General features: G+C 45.1%; 1 protein-coding gene across 1 annotated transcript in view; it reads left to right on the plus strand.

Annotated features, from left to right (window-relative positions):
- The window catches only part of RAB26 (RAB26, member RAS oncogene family), a 273302-nt gene that overhangs the window by 27635 nt on the left and 228317 nt on the right, over positions 1-17350 (plus strand). Inside the window, exon 2 of the mRNA XM_040356489.1 lies at positions 7153-7263. Within this exon, the coding sequence (XP_040212423.1) occupies positions 7153-7263 (111 nt within the window). The remainder of the gene's footprint in view (positions 1-7152; positions 7264-17350) is intronic.

Here is a 17350-nt window from a genome sequence, read left to right on the forward strand (position 1 = left end):
ACGCGCAAAAAACACGCATGCTCAGAATCAAGCAAAAGAGCCAAACTGCCTATTGAACTTCATTGATCTTGGCTTGTTGTACGTCTTGTACGTCACCGCGTTCTTGACGGTTGGAATTTCAGACAAGATTTGTGTGACCGTGTGTACTGTATGCAACACAAGTTTGAGCCAACATTTCGTGTGAGAAAAAAATCCAAGTTTTTCTTGTCGGAATTTCCGATCTTGTGTACGGAGCATATGACTGAGATCGAAGACCACTGATTGCTCGGTTCTCAGTCTTCAGACTGTTGGTCGCCAGCCCTCTGCTCTGCCCCTCCAGCACTCACTGGAGCTCTGGGCTGTGCAGGGGGTGGGAGCAGCTTTGAGGCCGAGCCAGCTACCGGTCCAGGAATTTGGGTGGATTCCAAGCATATGGTCTGTATTTTTTCAGAGCCTGGACCAGCTCTGTGACATAAGCCAACAACAGGTTATAGGAGCGCAGAAGGAACTGGAGAAATACAGTCAGAAAAGTTTTGGCTATACTTCTCCTTTACGTTACAAAGACTGCAGCACTTTCCTTACCCCAACTCTGTCTTGCTCCAGCACTCCCCTCCACCATTCTGAGTTGTGGGTGATTCCTCAGCATTAAAATGTATAATACAAAGTTGTTGACCCGGAATTGTATGAGTGTGACCATGGCCAAGAGTGTCTTAGGGAGGAGGCTTCTCTGGACCGATCGCACCGCTGGAGGGACCCTGCTGGAGCAAGGGATATGGTAAGTATTACTCCTTATACTGGACCCTTAGAATTAACGAGAAATAAAAATAGTGTTCTGGGATGTGCCTAACTAATCTCAAAACAGCACCTTCCCCTCTCCTAAGTCTATATTAACTACCCTGAGGAAGATGTATATACTTACCTGAAAGTCAAGAATGCTTAACTTTTTATAATGATTAAAGCGGGGGTTCACCCAAATTTTTTTTTTTAACATTAGATTGAGGCTAATTACGGGAAGCAGAATTGGGTGTTTTTTTGAATTTTGAATCGGGTGGGATTTTTGAAGTTGTCTTTTTGTGTCATAATTTTTTGCAAAATTGTTTTTTTCACTATATATATATATATATATATATATATATATATAATTTATTTATTTATTTATTTAAAATAAATGTAAAAAAAATTGTATTTATTTTTTCATTCAAGCAATATAATGTTACCACATGGAAGTGATCAGGATGTTTTTTTTTTACACATTATGCTTGCTTATAGCAGTGAATTACATTGCTATAAGCAAGCATTTTACTGAATCAAACTGAATCATTCAGTCTGTTTTGTTGTGATTAGCTGTGCAAATAAAGTCCAGTCAAGATGGAAAAGCCACCGCCTGCCCGTCATTTGTCTATAGGCCGGGCAGGAAGTGGTTAAAATTTCAGCTGGTATTAAGGTGATGATGGGAACTTGTCAGAGACAATGCAACAATGAAATGTTCAGGCATCTGATGTGCACGTTCATTGTGGCTCACATTAAAGGAAGGATCAGAAGGACACCCCCAGAGCAATGGTGGCCCCTGCATTGTGGGTGCACCGGCACTGCCCCCCAACACTGATCCTCCTCCTGGCCAATTGGGAAGCGGGTCTGATACCAATCACCCGATTGGATGAAAGGACAGACGATCCTATTGGATGCTTAGGAGGAGGAGAGGAGACAAGGCCGTGATTTTAAAAGAGAAGAGGACACAGGAGATGCTGCCAGATGCCCGCCGCAGCCTGATCCCCTGCCTGATGTGCCCGTCGTTCCACAGAGCTGTGTGCCAGCCTGATCTCGATGCTGTGTGCCTGCCGATCACCGATGTGCCTGGGCAGTTTGAGGTCCTGCGCTGGGGGAGGGGGTAGTTTGCCGCCCCCCAAACAAAAAAACAGCATCTGCCACTGCCCCAGAGCCTGCAACATCAAACACAAGGGTACTGCAATTTTCCATGATGAAATACGGATCATTATATTTAGCAAAGTTAAAAAAATAGTGTGCGTGTTTTCAGTGAACATATTTATATATAGCCAAAAAGACTCATAGGCGGGCCTGCTGAATCAGATAAAAGTTGTTGCAACATGACCTGTCACCTGACTTTTGTCGAAGGAGCCAGGTGGGAATTTGTCAGCTAAACAATGCCTACATTCAGGCATATGCAAGCACTATTCGATCATTCTGATAGCCAGCATTACATTTTCATCCATCCTCGCTGTTTAACGTGGATGGGGGAATCAAGTGATTTCTCTTATTCAGCTTTTTTAGGCTAAATGAGAAAAACCTTAATATACAGTATGTGGCCAGTTTTAGTGCCATCTCTCTAATCCCCGCTACAACCTTGTCAAACTTTTGGAATACATAATACGCCTTCTGCTGTCTGCTGATAACGCACTAGTCAGCAATTGAGCGGCCTATCGCCAGGCCCCAAGGTCAGTGACATTCCTAAGAAAGTACAACTCCCAATAAAACTGCGTATTGTTAGTAGCTGCCGGAGGGTTTAAAAAGGTGGTTAATGCCCTGTACACACGACCGTTTTTTCCGTTGGTATAAACTCGGATGTTTTTTCCGACGGAATTCTGCTCAAGCTGTCTTGCATATACACGGTCACACCAAATTCCAACCGTCAAGAACGTGGTGACGTACAACACTACGAGCCGAGAAAAATGAAGTTCAATGCTTCCGAGTTGAGTGGCTGGTGCACATTTCAGGCATGGAACTACAAAAAAAAAGGGGGGAGGTTTGAGTTGCACCATAGATTGCAACATGGAAAATCACGAAACGTACGTCGAGGCTCCTGGTTACGTACGAACGACACACTTCCGGTCCCAACGAGGAACTCTCATCACATTTTCTACCTGCCACGCTGACTAGCCTCAGTGCCGGGTCTAAGGCACTACCCAAGTAAGAGGCCATTTGGCGACGCTGTATATTTTTGATACATTTTATTACATAGTACTTCACTATGGTGGTTTCCCTCTCCCTCTTTGTTCAAATATCATGAGAGTGCCTGAGTCTAGGAAACGTAGAGCCGCGCAGCTGAATCTTGGAACTGGTTTAGTGACCAACTGCTCTATTTGACCTTTTCTAAACAATTAGGTCAACACCTTGTGGTAAGAAGCCATCCATTAGCGCACTTTTGGGGGATCTTCTTGGTGGAGGTGGACACCTTTCACACTGAATTTTCAGCATTGTTCTTTCAGTTTAATCTGATAAGAACACCTTTGAATGGACTTTATTCAACACTTTTGAATGGACTTGATTTATTCACTTATTTATTTAATTATTTCTTCAACTGTGTTTATGTTTACTAGTATATCATTGTTGGTTCAGACGGACCATCTGATTGTATTATTAATTTTATCGATATTTTCTAGGTATCACTTACTTATAGGTATCACTGATTCACAAACTATTTAGTTATAGCGCCCCCTCCATATACCATAGATTGCAACATGGCCATGGTAGTAGGAAAGCAGGGGACACTCGGAGCTGCTTTCTGAACATTAGTGTCATAGGCAGAATTCTGGTTTTCTTGTCTGCTAACTACAGACCATGTAGGTCTTGTGACTTCTGAATCCATTTGTGGTTGACATATCGGTAGAGTTTATGTTATAAGCTGAATGACATTTGTTCATCTTGACACACTGCAAAGTGTCTGTCAGCAGGAAATGCCTGGTAGAATAACTGCTCTTAGCAGATGTGACCACTGATGTATGATGCATTTTCGAGAGGCTGTCAAAACACATGTAGGCGATGGAAAAGTGATATATCCTCATCTGAGTGTAAAAAAAAGTTGTGCCAGTGAGTTATACCCTGGAAATTAAGGCCTTCTAGCTCCAGAATAGATATTTGGTTGTTTTCTACTGGTTGCAGCATATATTTCACAAGTACTAAGCTCAATAGCTGCCCCAGGCAATGAGTAGAGTCAAGCCGGGAACCATGAATGCCTTCCAGGATGTATTGTGCTAAATTTAGAAAGTCTGCAGAGTTTAAAGCAGAGGTCTACCTAAAAAAAATATATATATTAAAAGCCAGTAGCTACAAATACTGCAGCTGCTGACTTTGAAATATAGGGACACTTACCTGTCCGAAGCTGATCAGTCGCTCGGCTCTCGGCGACTGCCACCGCCATCCGTGGTAAGGTTATCAGGAGACAAACAGCACCACAGTGAACGTTTTAACATCCGTGAGAACCGCCACCACATGGAAAGCCGCTTACCAGAGTGACAGGTTTAAACAGCATTAAAGAGGTATGGTCTCCGTCCGTGGGTTAAAGCACAAGATCCAGATGCCCCAGGAATGAATCGCCCAAACGTGGGATTGCTAACTCCTTCACAAATGTGGTCCGTGGATCATAAATGACAAAAAAACGGACCATAGCATAATACCGTTTTTAACCCGTTTATTTAAAAAAATGAGTTGTACTTACAAACATAAACTTGTAAAAGCATGTAAAAAGATGCCGGCCGGCACTATAGGAGCCCTTCCTCTTTTACATCGAACGCGGTGACGTCACTGTACGCGGTTCCAGACGCGTTTCGTCATAAGTTGACGTTTTCAATGGCATGAAGGTGGAAAGCTCTTGCAGAGGGGGAGCCATGACAGGCGCCGAGGGACCCCAGAAGATGTGGATCGGGGCCACTGTGTGCAAAACGAGCCGCACAGTGGAGGTAAGTATAACATGTTTGTTATTTAAAAAAAATAACTTTCAACTTTAGTGTCCCTTTAATGCATCCTATGCATTAAAGTGAAAAAATACCTTGCTGTGTCTGGCCCCCCCAGCCCCTGTTTTACTTACGAGAGTCCTGAATTTCCGTGGGTGCGATCCCGTGTCGCTCTCCCCACTGCTTCTCGGCTCTTCATTGGATAGATTGATAGCAGAGCAGCCATTGGCTCCTGCTGCTGTCAATCAACTCCAATGACGCAGCCACCAGGGGGCAGGGCCGAGTCATACACTCGGCGACCATGGACGCCGAGTGTATGACACGGGAGTGCGCCCGCAAGGTAACCCCCTCGGAAGAGAACTTCACATAGAGGGTTATCTATTGCGGGGAGGAGCCGAGAGAGCCGTCGTTGGACCCCAGAAGAGGACGATCAGGGCCACAAACTGCACAGTAGAGGTAAGTATGACATTTTTGTTATTTAGAAAAACAAAACGTGAACCTATAGTATCACTTTAATACAATTTACAAAAGAAGGTCATCACTGTAAGCTCCCATACTCTTTTATTATGACAGAGTGAAGATGTATGCAAAACCAAAGAAGGATGCAGCACCCTTGCGGCCAACAGTATATTTGCTTACCAAGGGTTATTCCAAACAAACCTTGAATTGAACATAATAGAGTAACTGGTAGTTTGCTGAGGCAGATCCCATAAGGATCCTCTGTTAGAAGTCTGTTCTGCGATGATTCATTTGCATGCGGTTTGAAAAAAAAAAAAAAATATATATATATATATATATACACCAGGCTTTTTCAAAATAGCCTGCTGATGAAATGATCTTTACTTCTGTGCGGTTTACCCTTACAGGAGCCAAGAGATGGGTTTTCATTGTGGTTTACCACTGACACTTAGAGGTCTCTGCGACCTTGCACAACTTAACTGTTTTAATTTGTTTGTGAACCTCCGAAGGAGGAACTCTGCTGGCTTTGCACTAAATGCAATTTTACTTTTATAAGAACATTAAGCAATATAACGTCAGTAGGGGACTTAAAGTGAAACTAAACCCTCCTATTTTTTAGAGCCAAGGAAGCTGCCATCTTAGCCTCTGTTTGATCTGCAGTTGCCAGGATAGTGCACATGTGATCAGCTATGACACCAGTCATTTGATGGGTTGACAGTTTGGCTAACAGCTGACATAGGCACAGCAGTAATTGTAAAGCCTTGTACACACGATCGGATTTCCATCGGACAAATCTGTGGACTTTGTCCGAAGGGCATTGGCTGTGAACTTTTTCAGCCAACATTCACAAAACTATGTGTTTTTTCTGCTCTTTAGTGCCACCCTTTGGGCAACTTCTGCTAATGTTGTCTTATGGTTAGCATTGGTTTCGGAGCATGCATGTTTGTACTTTGGATTTTAGTCCAACGGACTTGTGTACACACGATCGGACAATTGTAGTCGGACAATAACACTAGGGGGCGAGGAAGGGGTTAATCATGTTCCCTGGGTGTGTTCTAACTGAAGGGGGGGGTGGACTGACATGGGGAAATGACAAATCGCTGTTCATACATTGTATGAACAGACGATAGGTCATTTCCCCCCCTGAAAGGCCCGGGAGCTGTGTGTTTACACACACAGCTCCCGGTTCTCGCTCTGTAACGAGCGATCGCGGGTGCCTGGCGGCGATCGCGACCAATCTTGAGGCACCCTTTAAAAATGATGGACAATCTTGAGGCACCCTTTAAAAATGATGGACAATCTTGAGGCACGGTTTAAAAATTATTAACAATCTTGAGGCACGGTTTAAAAATTATGGACAATCTTGAGGCACGGTTTAAAAATTATGGACAATCTTGAGGCACGGTTTAAAAATGATGGACAATCTTGAGGCACAGTTTAAAAATTATTGTCAATCTTGAGGCACTCTTTAAAAATGATGAACAATCTTAAGTCACCCTTTAAAAAGTATTGACAATTTTTGAGGCACCCTTTAAAAAGTATTGACAATCTTGAGGCACCCCATGTTAAAATGTAAAAACTATTCTTATAGTTGTACAAAATGCAGCAACATCCACACACATAGGACACCCAACATTAGAGGTGATTTATTCTTCCAGAGCAAATACACTTTTGCAAAGTGGTACTGACTAGTATTCCAATGTTTCTCTTCTCCCTCAGTTTTTTTCCATCACTCAGCTAATGTGACCCCAATGCTGATGGAGAGGGGCAGCGGAGGGTCAAATAAGGATATTTTGCAGGGGACTTATATACAATTTGTAGCCGATTTTAGGCATTTTGCCAAGGCACCCCTGGAGAAACCTCAAGGCACCCCAGGGTGCCTGGGCAACCTTGTTGAAAAAGGCTACCCTAGATAACCACACACTGCCCAAGCCACATCTTCGCAGCAATAGTGCTGAAAATAACGACTTTAATTTTGATAGCTATGCAGATGCATGATGATCAGCTATGTTCTTTATCCTTCTAGGTGATGCTGGTTGGCGATTCTGGAGTGGGAAAGACTTGTCTTCTGGTCAGATTTAAGGATGGCGCGTTCCTGGCTGGCAGTTTCATCTCCACGGTTGGGATTGACTTTCGGGTAAGCTGCTTGCCATGCTTTCTTTTACTCTTCATCAAAGACATCGATGTTATGATAATGGACTCCTCTCTAAATGCTGGCCTTTGGTTTAGGGCCGTGTTGTATCATTCCAATCTCAGGCGCTGTGATATCTGCACAGCAAGGTACCATCTCACCTAGAAATTGTTGTTATAGCAAGTTGATTCTCCTACCAGCTTTTTCATTATTTTCTGGATTACATTGATATGTTTGTGGCTGTAAAAATGATTGGGAACTGCAGTAGTCTCACCACTGATGTTCCCAAAAAGGGAGTCTACTGATCGGATTGGGGTAACTTGGCAAGCACACTTTGATGAAGGGAAGTCCGGCCTCCTGACCTTTGACCTTTGAAACCACACACCTTCTAGGGAAATCCCTAACCCTAATTGCTGACCTTTGACCCTAAAGTAAAACCCTAACCCCCCTAAACACTACTCCTAACTGACTGATGGATTCAACACAATAGCATCTTCCTGCAACTCAAATACACAGTTTTGATTTGTACTTTAAAGGGGTGGTTCCCCTAAAAATAAACTTTTGACATTGCATTTGCTACAATAATTACAATTAGAATCGGCTGGTTTTATTTAAAAAATCTCGTGACGCGATGGATGCGTCGGTCGGATGCCTGTCCATCAATTAGGAACGCCCACCGCCAGCATCGTACCCGGAAGTGGCGGTGGGAACGAATATAGCAAACGCTACGTACGGAGGTATTTTTTAAATAAAACCAGCAGATTCTAATTGTAATTATTGTAGCAAATGCAATGTCAAAAGTTTATTTTTAGGGGAACCACCCCTTTAACAAGCTTTTTTTTTTCTAAGAAAATTAGTAGCTTTTACAGTACAAGCTTAGTGCCGGTTCACACTACAGCGACATGAAAGTCGGCACGACTTTGCGAGGCAACTTCCAGGCAACTTCAAGTCGCCTCCAGAACAGGCAACTTTGCCAGTGGCCAATCAAACAATAATCAGCTCTGTGGGAGGGAGGGGTTTGCCTGAGAAGAATATTTTCTCCTCCTGTAAAGTTGCTTCAGTTAAGATGAGATCCGACTTTGGAGGCAACTTCCATTGAAATCAATGGGTACAAGTTGCCTGGAAGTTGCCTTGAAGTAGTTTTTTTTTTTTTGAAAAGCCTATGGCGTGTGAACACACCCAAAAAACTCCACCCGGTGCAGAAAAAATGTGCACACACATAAAGAGTGTTCACAAAAACGTGCAGACGGGTGCAACGTCAAGTGGTCCTCCTGTGAAGAGGGACCCAAACCCTGATCCCCCGGGGCGTTAGGCTCCAGACGGGGACTGAGGTACTGTGGTCCGAGCAACCGAAGCCGACACGGACCCAACTTCCTCGGAGGGACTGCCGAAACAGAACCCTCCCAGTACTAGGTGGGGCTCCCCCGAAGGGAGACCCCATGAGAGCAGGCGAACTAAGCCAGAAGGCCATGTCCACCCACTCCCAAGACGTTCAGGGCTGGCCCGAGGACCCGCACCCTACTAATCACACAGTGAGACAAAACGTGCACAACAAAAAAAGACAAAAAAGTGACAAACACAGGCTTAAATAAAATAAAGTGGGGGAAGGGATAGTGGAGAGGAGAGTGAAAGAAGTGGCCATTGTGGTGAAACAATGACCAGGCCCTCCGGCCAGGAATAAAAAATTCCTCCGGTCCTAGCCAAAAGGCCCGGCCCAGGAGGCAGGTGCTAAAAAAAGCGTGTATCTGGTGCAGTGACCGTGGTATCCTTCAATCAATGTGTCCCTCACACACAGTGATCTTCAGATACCCCTGGACTGCCACTCCAGGGGCACATGCACCATAGGCTTTTCGTTCCATATCCGACCCCCCGACAGGCCAGTGCAGCCCTCCACCCCTGCCAGCCAACCCGGCGGATTTGCACGGTCCTGCCCCGTCATATCCCAGGGCATTACCAGCTCCTCCAACCGGATCGCTGACAGAGATAGCACTTACACCAGCCAGCCAGAAGGCCAGACTAGAACTCGGCAAAAAGACCAAGACCAGGCGCAGTACCCATCCTCACCAGGAGCACCCTTCCAGATGGCTCAGACTCAACCATGGGCCTTGAAGTAGTACAGGAACCTTTTCTGAAGTCAGAGCGACTTCAGTAGTGTACATTAAGACGGCTCTCATTCACTTTAGAGTAATTTCTCATGTCGCGCGACTTGGGGCGACACAAGTCGGATCCCAAATCGCGGTAGTGTAAATGGGCACTTACTGTTTTTTATACAGTAAATAGACAAAATGACATGGGTGCCCAAATTTATGCACCTGTCTAACTTAGTTTTGATGCATATTGCGCATTTTCTGTTAATCCAATAAACCTAATTTCACTACTGAAATATTACTGCGTCCTTCAGTTATTTGATAGATCAAAATGAAATTGTTGATCCAAAACACCCAAAATATTTATAAATCACAATCATGGAAATTGTCAGGGGTTCCTAAACTTTTGCATACAACTGTACATAGTCGTACAACAACCTTTTTCTAAGTCCTAACTATTAGAATGGTTCTATTGCATAGAATAGGACGCGACGCCGCCTGACGAGTCGCCCCAGTGTGAACCGGCTCTTAGATTAGGTCTAATTAATTAGCAGGTGGTATGCTAATTAATTGTTGATTTATATGAATGAATTACCTGTGTTAATATGACTAATTTACCATGATACTTGTGTTAATTCATAATATTTTATAATTTATTTATATTTGATTAATGAGGTAGGTTTGTTTGCTTGTTAATTTGTTTGATTAAATGTTTAGTGATGCGCAGAGATTAGTCTAAGTTTAACGAATTTGATTGACTAATGTGAATCATTTTATTAAAAACTGAAATGCCTGGCAGAAGAGAAATCCGCCCTCCAGTTATCCCTTTATTAAAAAAAATCAATACCTGGATTTTTAAATGCTGCTACAATAAGTACTAAAATCTTTCTTTATATTCATTTCCGAAAATCCCATAATCCCTATGCAAGCTAGTACCCAGTACACAGAGATGGAGGGCGGGTGACAGTGGGTGTCACTGCATCAGGGTGGTATTGCATTATACAGAGTTGTCAATGTAAAGCTGGACATGCACTGGTAGAATTTAATTTAAAGCGGAGGTCCACACAAATAAAAATAACAAACATGAAATACCTGGCTCCACTGTGCAGCTCGTTTTGCACAGAGTGGCCCCGATCCTCGTCTTCTGGGGTCCCTCGGTGGCTGTCTCGGCTCCTCCCCGTATCAGCTAACCCCCTTCACGGGAAGCTCTCTCCCAAGGGGGGTTAGCTTGCGGGCGCACTCCTGTGATACAGCCGGCGGTTACACTACTGTATCACTCGGCCCCGCCCCCGGCGCATCATTGGTTTAACGGACAGCGTGTGTTTTATTTAAATTAATGGTGACCCCGCGTATTTGACGTTTTCTACGAGCGGCGCATGCACCGTTCGTGAAAAAATCCCAGTGCGCATGCTCGAAATTACGCCGCAAATCGTCAGACGTTTAGACGTGAACGTAACTTATGTACAGCCCTATTCGCGAACGACTTACGCAAACGACGTAAAATTTTCAAAACTCGACGCGGGAACGACGTCCATACTTAACATTGGCTACGCCTCATATAACTTTACGCCTGAAAAAGCCTAACGTAAACGACGTAAAAAAATTCGCCGGCCGGACGTACTTTTCTGAATCGGCGTATCTACCTAATTAGCATATTCCTCGCGTAAATATACGGAAGCGCCACCGGTCGGATCTTAGGGAAATCTATGCGTAACTGATTCTCTGAATCAGTCGCATAGTTACGACCGACCGCACTCAGAGATACGACGGCGTATCCGGAGATACGCCGTCGTATCTCCTTTCTGAATCCGGGCCAATATGTTTGTCATTTAAAAAAAAAAGGGGTTGCAATCACTTTAAATGTTTTCAAAAAGTTCTTTAAGTGAGATGAACTTTTGTACCAGCCGCTCCTCCACCATACACATTCAATAGTTCTATTCTGTTTATTTCACAGCTGGGATCCCGATAACGGTTTATTGTTCATTGTTTTCATTGTAAAGATTTTTATTGGCTGCATTGCTTCTTTTTCATCAACAATAAATTCACAGCAACAAAAGCTCATACATTTGCATTTCAAATATGAATTTCGTTTTATGGCTACAGCCCAGCTTTGGCGTGTTTTGTATTAACTGAATCATTTTAAATCGACTTTATTCATCACAGCGAGGAGCAAGTATGAAAAAAATATAAAGTGCAGTTAAAAAAATGACACATTTATTTAATAACAACAACATACCAGAGTGATTTTGGGGTCCCTGTAACAAGAAGAAAACAAGAATGCAGGTTGGTGTAAATATATAAAATATTAATCATTTCGTTGATTTTTTTACATATTTTTGTCTCATTTTTCCTTTTGATAACAAACATATTCAGCATAACTCTACAGTTATTTGTTAAATGCCCTTCATTCCTACCAGCAGCTTCTTCTAATTCCGCGTACACACGATCGGACATTCCGACAACAAAACGGATTTCTTTCCGACGGATGTTGGCTCAAACTTGTCTTGCAAACACACGGTCGCGCGGAAATTGCGAACGTCAAGAACGCGGTCACGTACAACACGTACGACTGCACAATAAAACCGAAGTTTCAGACCAAGTGCGCCACCCTTTGGGCTCCTTCTGCTAATCTTGTGTTAGTAGAAGTTTGGTGAGAGACGATTCGCGTTTTTCAGCCTCGTGCTTTTCAATCCGTTACAGCGTGACGAATGTGCTATCTCCATTACGAACGCTAGTTTTACCAGACCGAGCGCTTCCGTCTCATACTTGATTCAGAGCGAGGTCTCTCAGCCAATGAGGTGACACAGACCTGGAAGAGCAGCTCTCTTCCCAGTACTTCCAGGGCCTTTGTAAGATAATTGCCCCCCTATACTGCACCTGCATACTATAACCCCATTCATCCTATAAAATGAGCCACACTTAGTTGGGGTTGAGGCGTGCAAGAAGTGGGTGCAGTGGGGACATCATCGCTGTAAGAGGTATGGGGCACCGAGCAATAAAGATAACTGGAATGGGGAGGACGGTAAGAAGCGGGCACAGTGGGGACATAATCGATGGAGGATGGTAAGGATTTTACAAGTACAGTGGTCCTTTACATTTCATTGCAGCGCACAGTGAACCTTATTCATACACATGTTGGAGGGCAGACACGTTTTAGTCTATATTGCCCCAAGCAGGTAAATACATTGAAGGTTTGGATTTGCAGATGTCTTTTTCCAGTGCGGGTTTACATTGAGTTGGTTGCTAGGAGGCGGCACTGGCTGCCGCAGTTATTCCCTCAAACACTTTGATAAAGCGTTTTGTATTGTCTCTGTTGATACAGCGGCAGGTTGCAGAGTACATCAGCCTGTGCTTGCAAAATAGCTTCAAAGAAATCCAGAGACTGCAATTACTGAGCAGCTTATGAAAACGCTAGCTACCTGGCTGCCATGCTGGCCCTCTTGCTTTAGTACTTTGTGTAGCGCCTGTGTACTTTCAGTCCAGGTGCTATTCTAAATTTAAAGGGGGATGAGAGAGTTAATTAGCTCCCATCCAAGTGATTTGTACAAATTGGGTCTCTGTTCCAGCTGGGTTGTACTGTCAGTTCATTCTGTGTTCCTGAGGTGCTTTTCCACCCCGGGGCGGCAGGTGGCAGCAGTGGAGTCCAGACTGGAGTGCCTCTTACCAGCAGCCAATCAGGAGGGGTTTTCCCTCGCGGGGCATGCTGCATCTGTCCCCCAGTGTCTCTAAGGCCTCGTACACACGACCGAACATGTCCGCTGAAACTGGTCCGGCGGACCAGTTTCCGCGGACATGTTCGGTCGTGTGTACAGCCGACCGGACAATTGTCCGGCGGATCGGACAGGTTTCCAGCGGACAAATGTTTCTTAGCATGCTAAGAAACATGTCCGCTGGAAGCCTGTCCGTTGGACATGTTCGGTCGTCTGTTCGACTCACCGGACATGTCCGCTCGGCCGAAAGCCCTCGCATGCGTCAAAGTGATTCGAGGCATGCGTGGAAGCATTTACCTTCCAGGGCCGCGCACGTCGCGGCCACGTCACCGCGTATCCTGTCCGCTGGATTTCTGTTTGATGGTGTGTACAACCATCAGACAGAAATCTCCGAGCGGACATGTCCGATGAAAACGGTCCGCGGGGCCTTACACTGAGAACCGAGCGATCTAACACCACAGATCACTCGGTTCTCACAGTTCCGAGTAGAGAGCTGCTGACTGTCAGCTCTCTGACCTGACCCCCCTGTGTGAGCGGATCCTGACTTCATTGTCACGACCTTGCCTGAGCCTGGACCGGCTCTGTGACGTCAGCAGACAGCGGACTTCAGCCTGCTGTCTGCTGAAAACGGGTCACAGGAGCGCAGAACGAACTGCACTCCTGTGATCCATGGGAGAAGTACAGCCAAATGAGCTTTGTCCAGTTGAAATCTTACACTTTTTATCCTTTAATAGTCCTGTACTCTTGTATGTTATAAATTGTGCTAAGAAATTCTTTAACTTAATTTACAGTTTTTTTATTCTGTCCTCACACTGCAGTGCTCTATGCTGGCAGAGCTGAGTAATAGCCACACCTTTTCTCATATGTTTCCTCACACAGACTTGTGAAAAAGGGGAGGAGGCGTGTCTGACCAGTTCTGTGCTGATGATGAGTGTGCTTGGTTTTATTCTGGCACCGAGTGAACCATATTTAGACTTCTTGCCTAACTGATGTGAGGAAAGTGGAGGCCCAGAGGTGTACACATGCTGTGGTCAACATGTTTTCATTCAAAGTTACGGCAGGAACTATACCCCCGTTGCTTTGTGAACCATTCAAGCGCAGTGGCGGCTGGTGTTTTTTTCATTTGGGGTGGCAGCAACCCCCCGGAGGACAGTCAGAACATCAAAGCCCCGCACTTACACCATCTAGGAAGCTGGTGGGTGGGCAGCGTGTCCGGCAACTTTATTCCTCCACCTTTGGTATTGATCACAGCGGCTTCCGTCGCGCACCCCCCTCCTCCTAGGCATCCAATAGGATCGCTTGACCTTTCAGCCAATCAGGAAACAGATCCGTGCTTCCTGATTAGTGGAGAGGCGATTCAGTGTTCGAAAAGCAAATATTAATTTGCTTTTCTAACACACCTGGGTGGGCTCCGAGCGCAATGCTCTGCGCCACAAGTCCACCCTATTTTGAAGCCTATTAGAGCCACTTAGCTGGATTCAGATAGCTTTACGCCGGCGTATCAGTAGATACGCCGACGTAACTCTGAATCTACGCCGTCCTAAATTTAAGCGTATTCTGGAAACCAGATACGCTTAAATTAGGCTAAGATACGAGCGGCGTAAGTCTCCTACGCCGTAGTATCTTAGGGTGCAATATTTATGCTGGCCGCTAGGTGGCGCTTTCGTTGAGTTCGGCGTAGAATATGCAAATGACTACATACGCCGATTCACGAACGTACGCTTGCCTGTTGCAGTAAAGATACGCCGTTTCCGTAAGAGGTACGCCGGTGTAAAGATAAAGCTGCCCCCTAGGTGGCCTAGTCAATGTTAAGTATGGCCGTCGTTCCCGCGTCGAAATCTGAAATTTTTACGTTGTTTGCGTAAGTCGTCCGTGAATGGGGCTGGACGTAATTTACGTTCACTTCGAAACCAATACGTCCTTGCGGCGTACTTTGGAGCAATGCACACTGGGATATGTACAAAGACGGCGCATGTGCCGTTCGTAAAAAATGTCAATCACGTCGGGTCACCAATCATTTACATAACACACGCCCCCCTCATCCTCATTTGAATTAGGTGCGCTTACGCCGGCCCCATTTACGCTTCGCCGCCGTAACTTAGGAGGCAAGTGCTTTGTGAATACAGCACTTGCCTCTCTGACTTACGGCGGCGTATCGTAAATACGATACGCTACGCCGCCTCAAAGATGCGCCCGGCTACCTGAATCTAGCTAATATGGCTCTAATCGGGTGCTTAAAAAACACACCTGCCACGTCGGCCGTGGATAGATTCATGCTATGCATGAATCTATCTATTAATCATTTAGGGGGTGGCGTGGATAGAGGTGGCGGCGCTAGTGTGCCCTTAATGGACCCCGTTCAAGTGAATAGGAGCACTCTGGAAGCACCCTGTAACCGCATGAAATGCACACAGTTGAGGAACGCTAGTGTAGGGATCCAGGGGTTAAACCCAATCGGTGAACAGGTAGGTGGTACAATGCAAATCCGCTACTTTCTGAAGAGGGATCCAAATGTGGATTTGCTCTTTAGAGAGAAAAGCCACTGTGACTGAGCCCTAAAGCTGCCTATAAATGGCTCAGTTTTAAGCTGAGTGGCCTTGCCACCACCACCTGTCACCACCAATTTTGATATAGAAATTGGAGGAAAAAAATCATCTGAACAGTGACTGAAGCCAGTCAGCTGCTGCCACTGTTGGGGTATTCTGACAGCCGCGGGTACCTGCTGGGCTAAACAAGGGTAATCTTTCCATGTATGGCTACTTGGCCAGCTTTAGTATGGCTGATTCCAGCTTTTGTAGAAGACAGGTAGGGCTAGATTCAGCAAGCATTTACGGCGGCGTATTTCCAGATACACCGCCGTAATTTCAAATCTGCGTTGGCGTATCGTTACGCCGATTCTCCAAGGCAGATACGTCTAAAAAATAGGCTTCCTCCGCCGACGTAACTTGAATGCGGCGGCTTAAAATTGTGTGTATTTTTACGCTGGCCACAAGGGGCGCTTCCGTTGTTTTTGGCATAGAGTATGCAAATTACCAAGTTACGTCGATTCACAAACGTACGTGCGCCCGGCTGTAGTTTTTTTTACCTGGTTTGCGTAAGGCTTTTTCGGCGTAACATTGCTCCTGCTATTAGGTGGCGCAGCCAATGTTAAGTATGGACGTCGTTCCCGCTTCGAAATTTAATTTTTTTTACATCGTTTGCGTAAGTCGTTCGCGAATAGGGCTGGACGTAATTTACGTTCACGTCAAAACCAATACGTTGTTACTTGGGAGCAATGCACACTGGGATATGTACACGGACGGCGCATGACCTGACGTCGATCGCGGCAGGTCATCATAGATTTATATAAAACAAGCCCCCCCTTCCACATTTGAATTATGCACGCTTACGCCGGCCCCATTTACGCTACACCGCCGCAACTTACGGAGCAAGTGCTTTGTGAATACTGCACTTGCTCCTGTAACTTACGGCGGCGTAGTGTAAATACGATACGCTGCGCCGCCGTAAGAACAAGCGCAGGTACCTGAATCTAGCCCGTACACTTTAACTCCTCCACTCATCAAGCTCACCAACAGCGGGGAAAGGCAGAACACGAAATATAAAAGGCATGGAATAAAAGCGATTTAATAGCACTTGTCAGAGCCAGTTTTAGCTAAATAAACAAATCAATCAGACAGATAGGGGATCATAACAAATATCACTTTGGTCTTGGGAACGCTGGCCCTTAAGCTGATGTAAGACAACGTGTATTTATTTTACGGAGTAAAGTAATGATGCTGTCAGCGAATGATTTAACACCGCTCGATGAAATTTACAGGGTGCTTTCAGCGATAGAAGACCATAAAGCGGAATAAAGGCTGAACCTGTTCTTCTGCATCTCTCCAGCACAACTCAATGTTATGAGTGTCTCTGTGTGCCGCAGGCAGCCTTTTATCAGCTGATGTTCACATGTGAGCTGTGATGGCGGCAGCCATGAATAAAATATGGCACCTGTCATGAAAGCACGCCTCATGTGTGAGACCGCGATATGCCTCACCTTCCCTTTTATTATGCCTTTTTGTTTGCAGTACAATGGTAACATGTGGTGGCCACTGGCACTGAAATTGCACTTTGAAGTGCAGTCGCTGTAGATCCGAGGGGGACATGCAAGGAAAATAAAAAATATTATTTTATCTTGCACCTGATTGGATGATAAAATCAGCAGAGCTTCCCGTCGTTTCAGATCTACCCTTTAGATTTACAGCGACTGCACTTCTAAGTGTACTTTCAGTGCAATTTCAAGTGCACTTTGCACTT

This window comes from Rana temporaria, chromosome 6 (assembly GCF_905171775.1).
Source record: "Rana temporaria chromosome 6, aRanTem1.1, whole genome shotgun sequence".
NCBI lineage: Eukaryota > Metazoa > Chordata > Amphibia > Anura > Ranidae > Rana > Rana temporaria.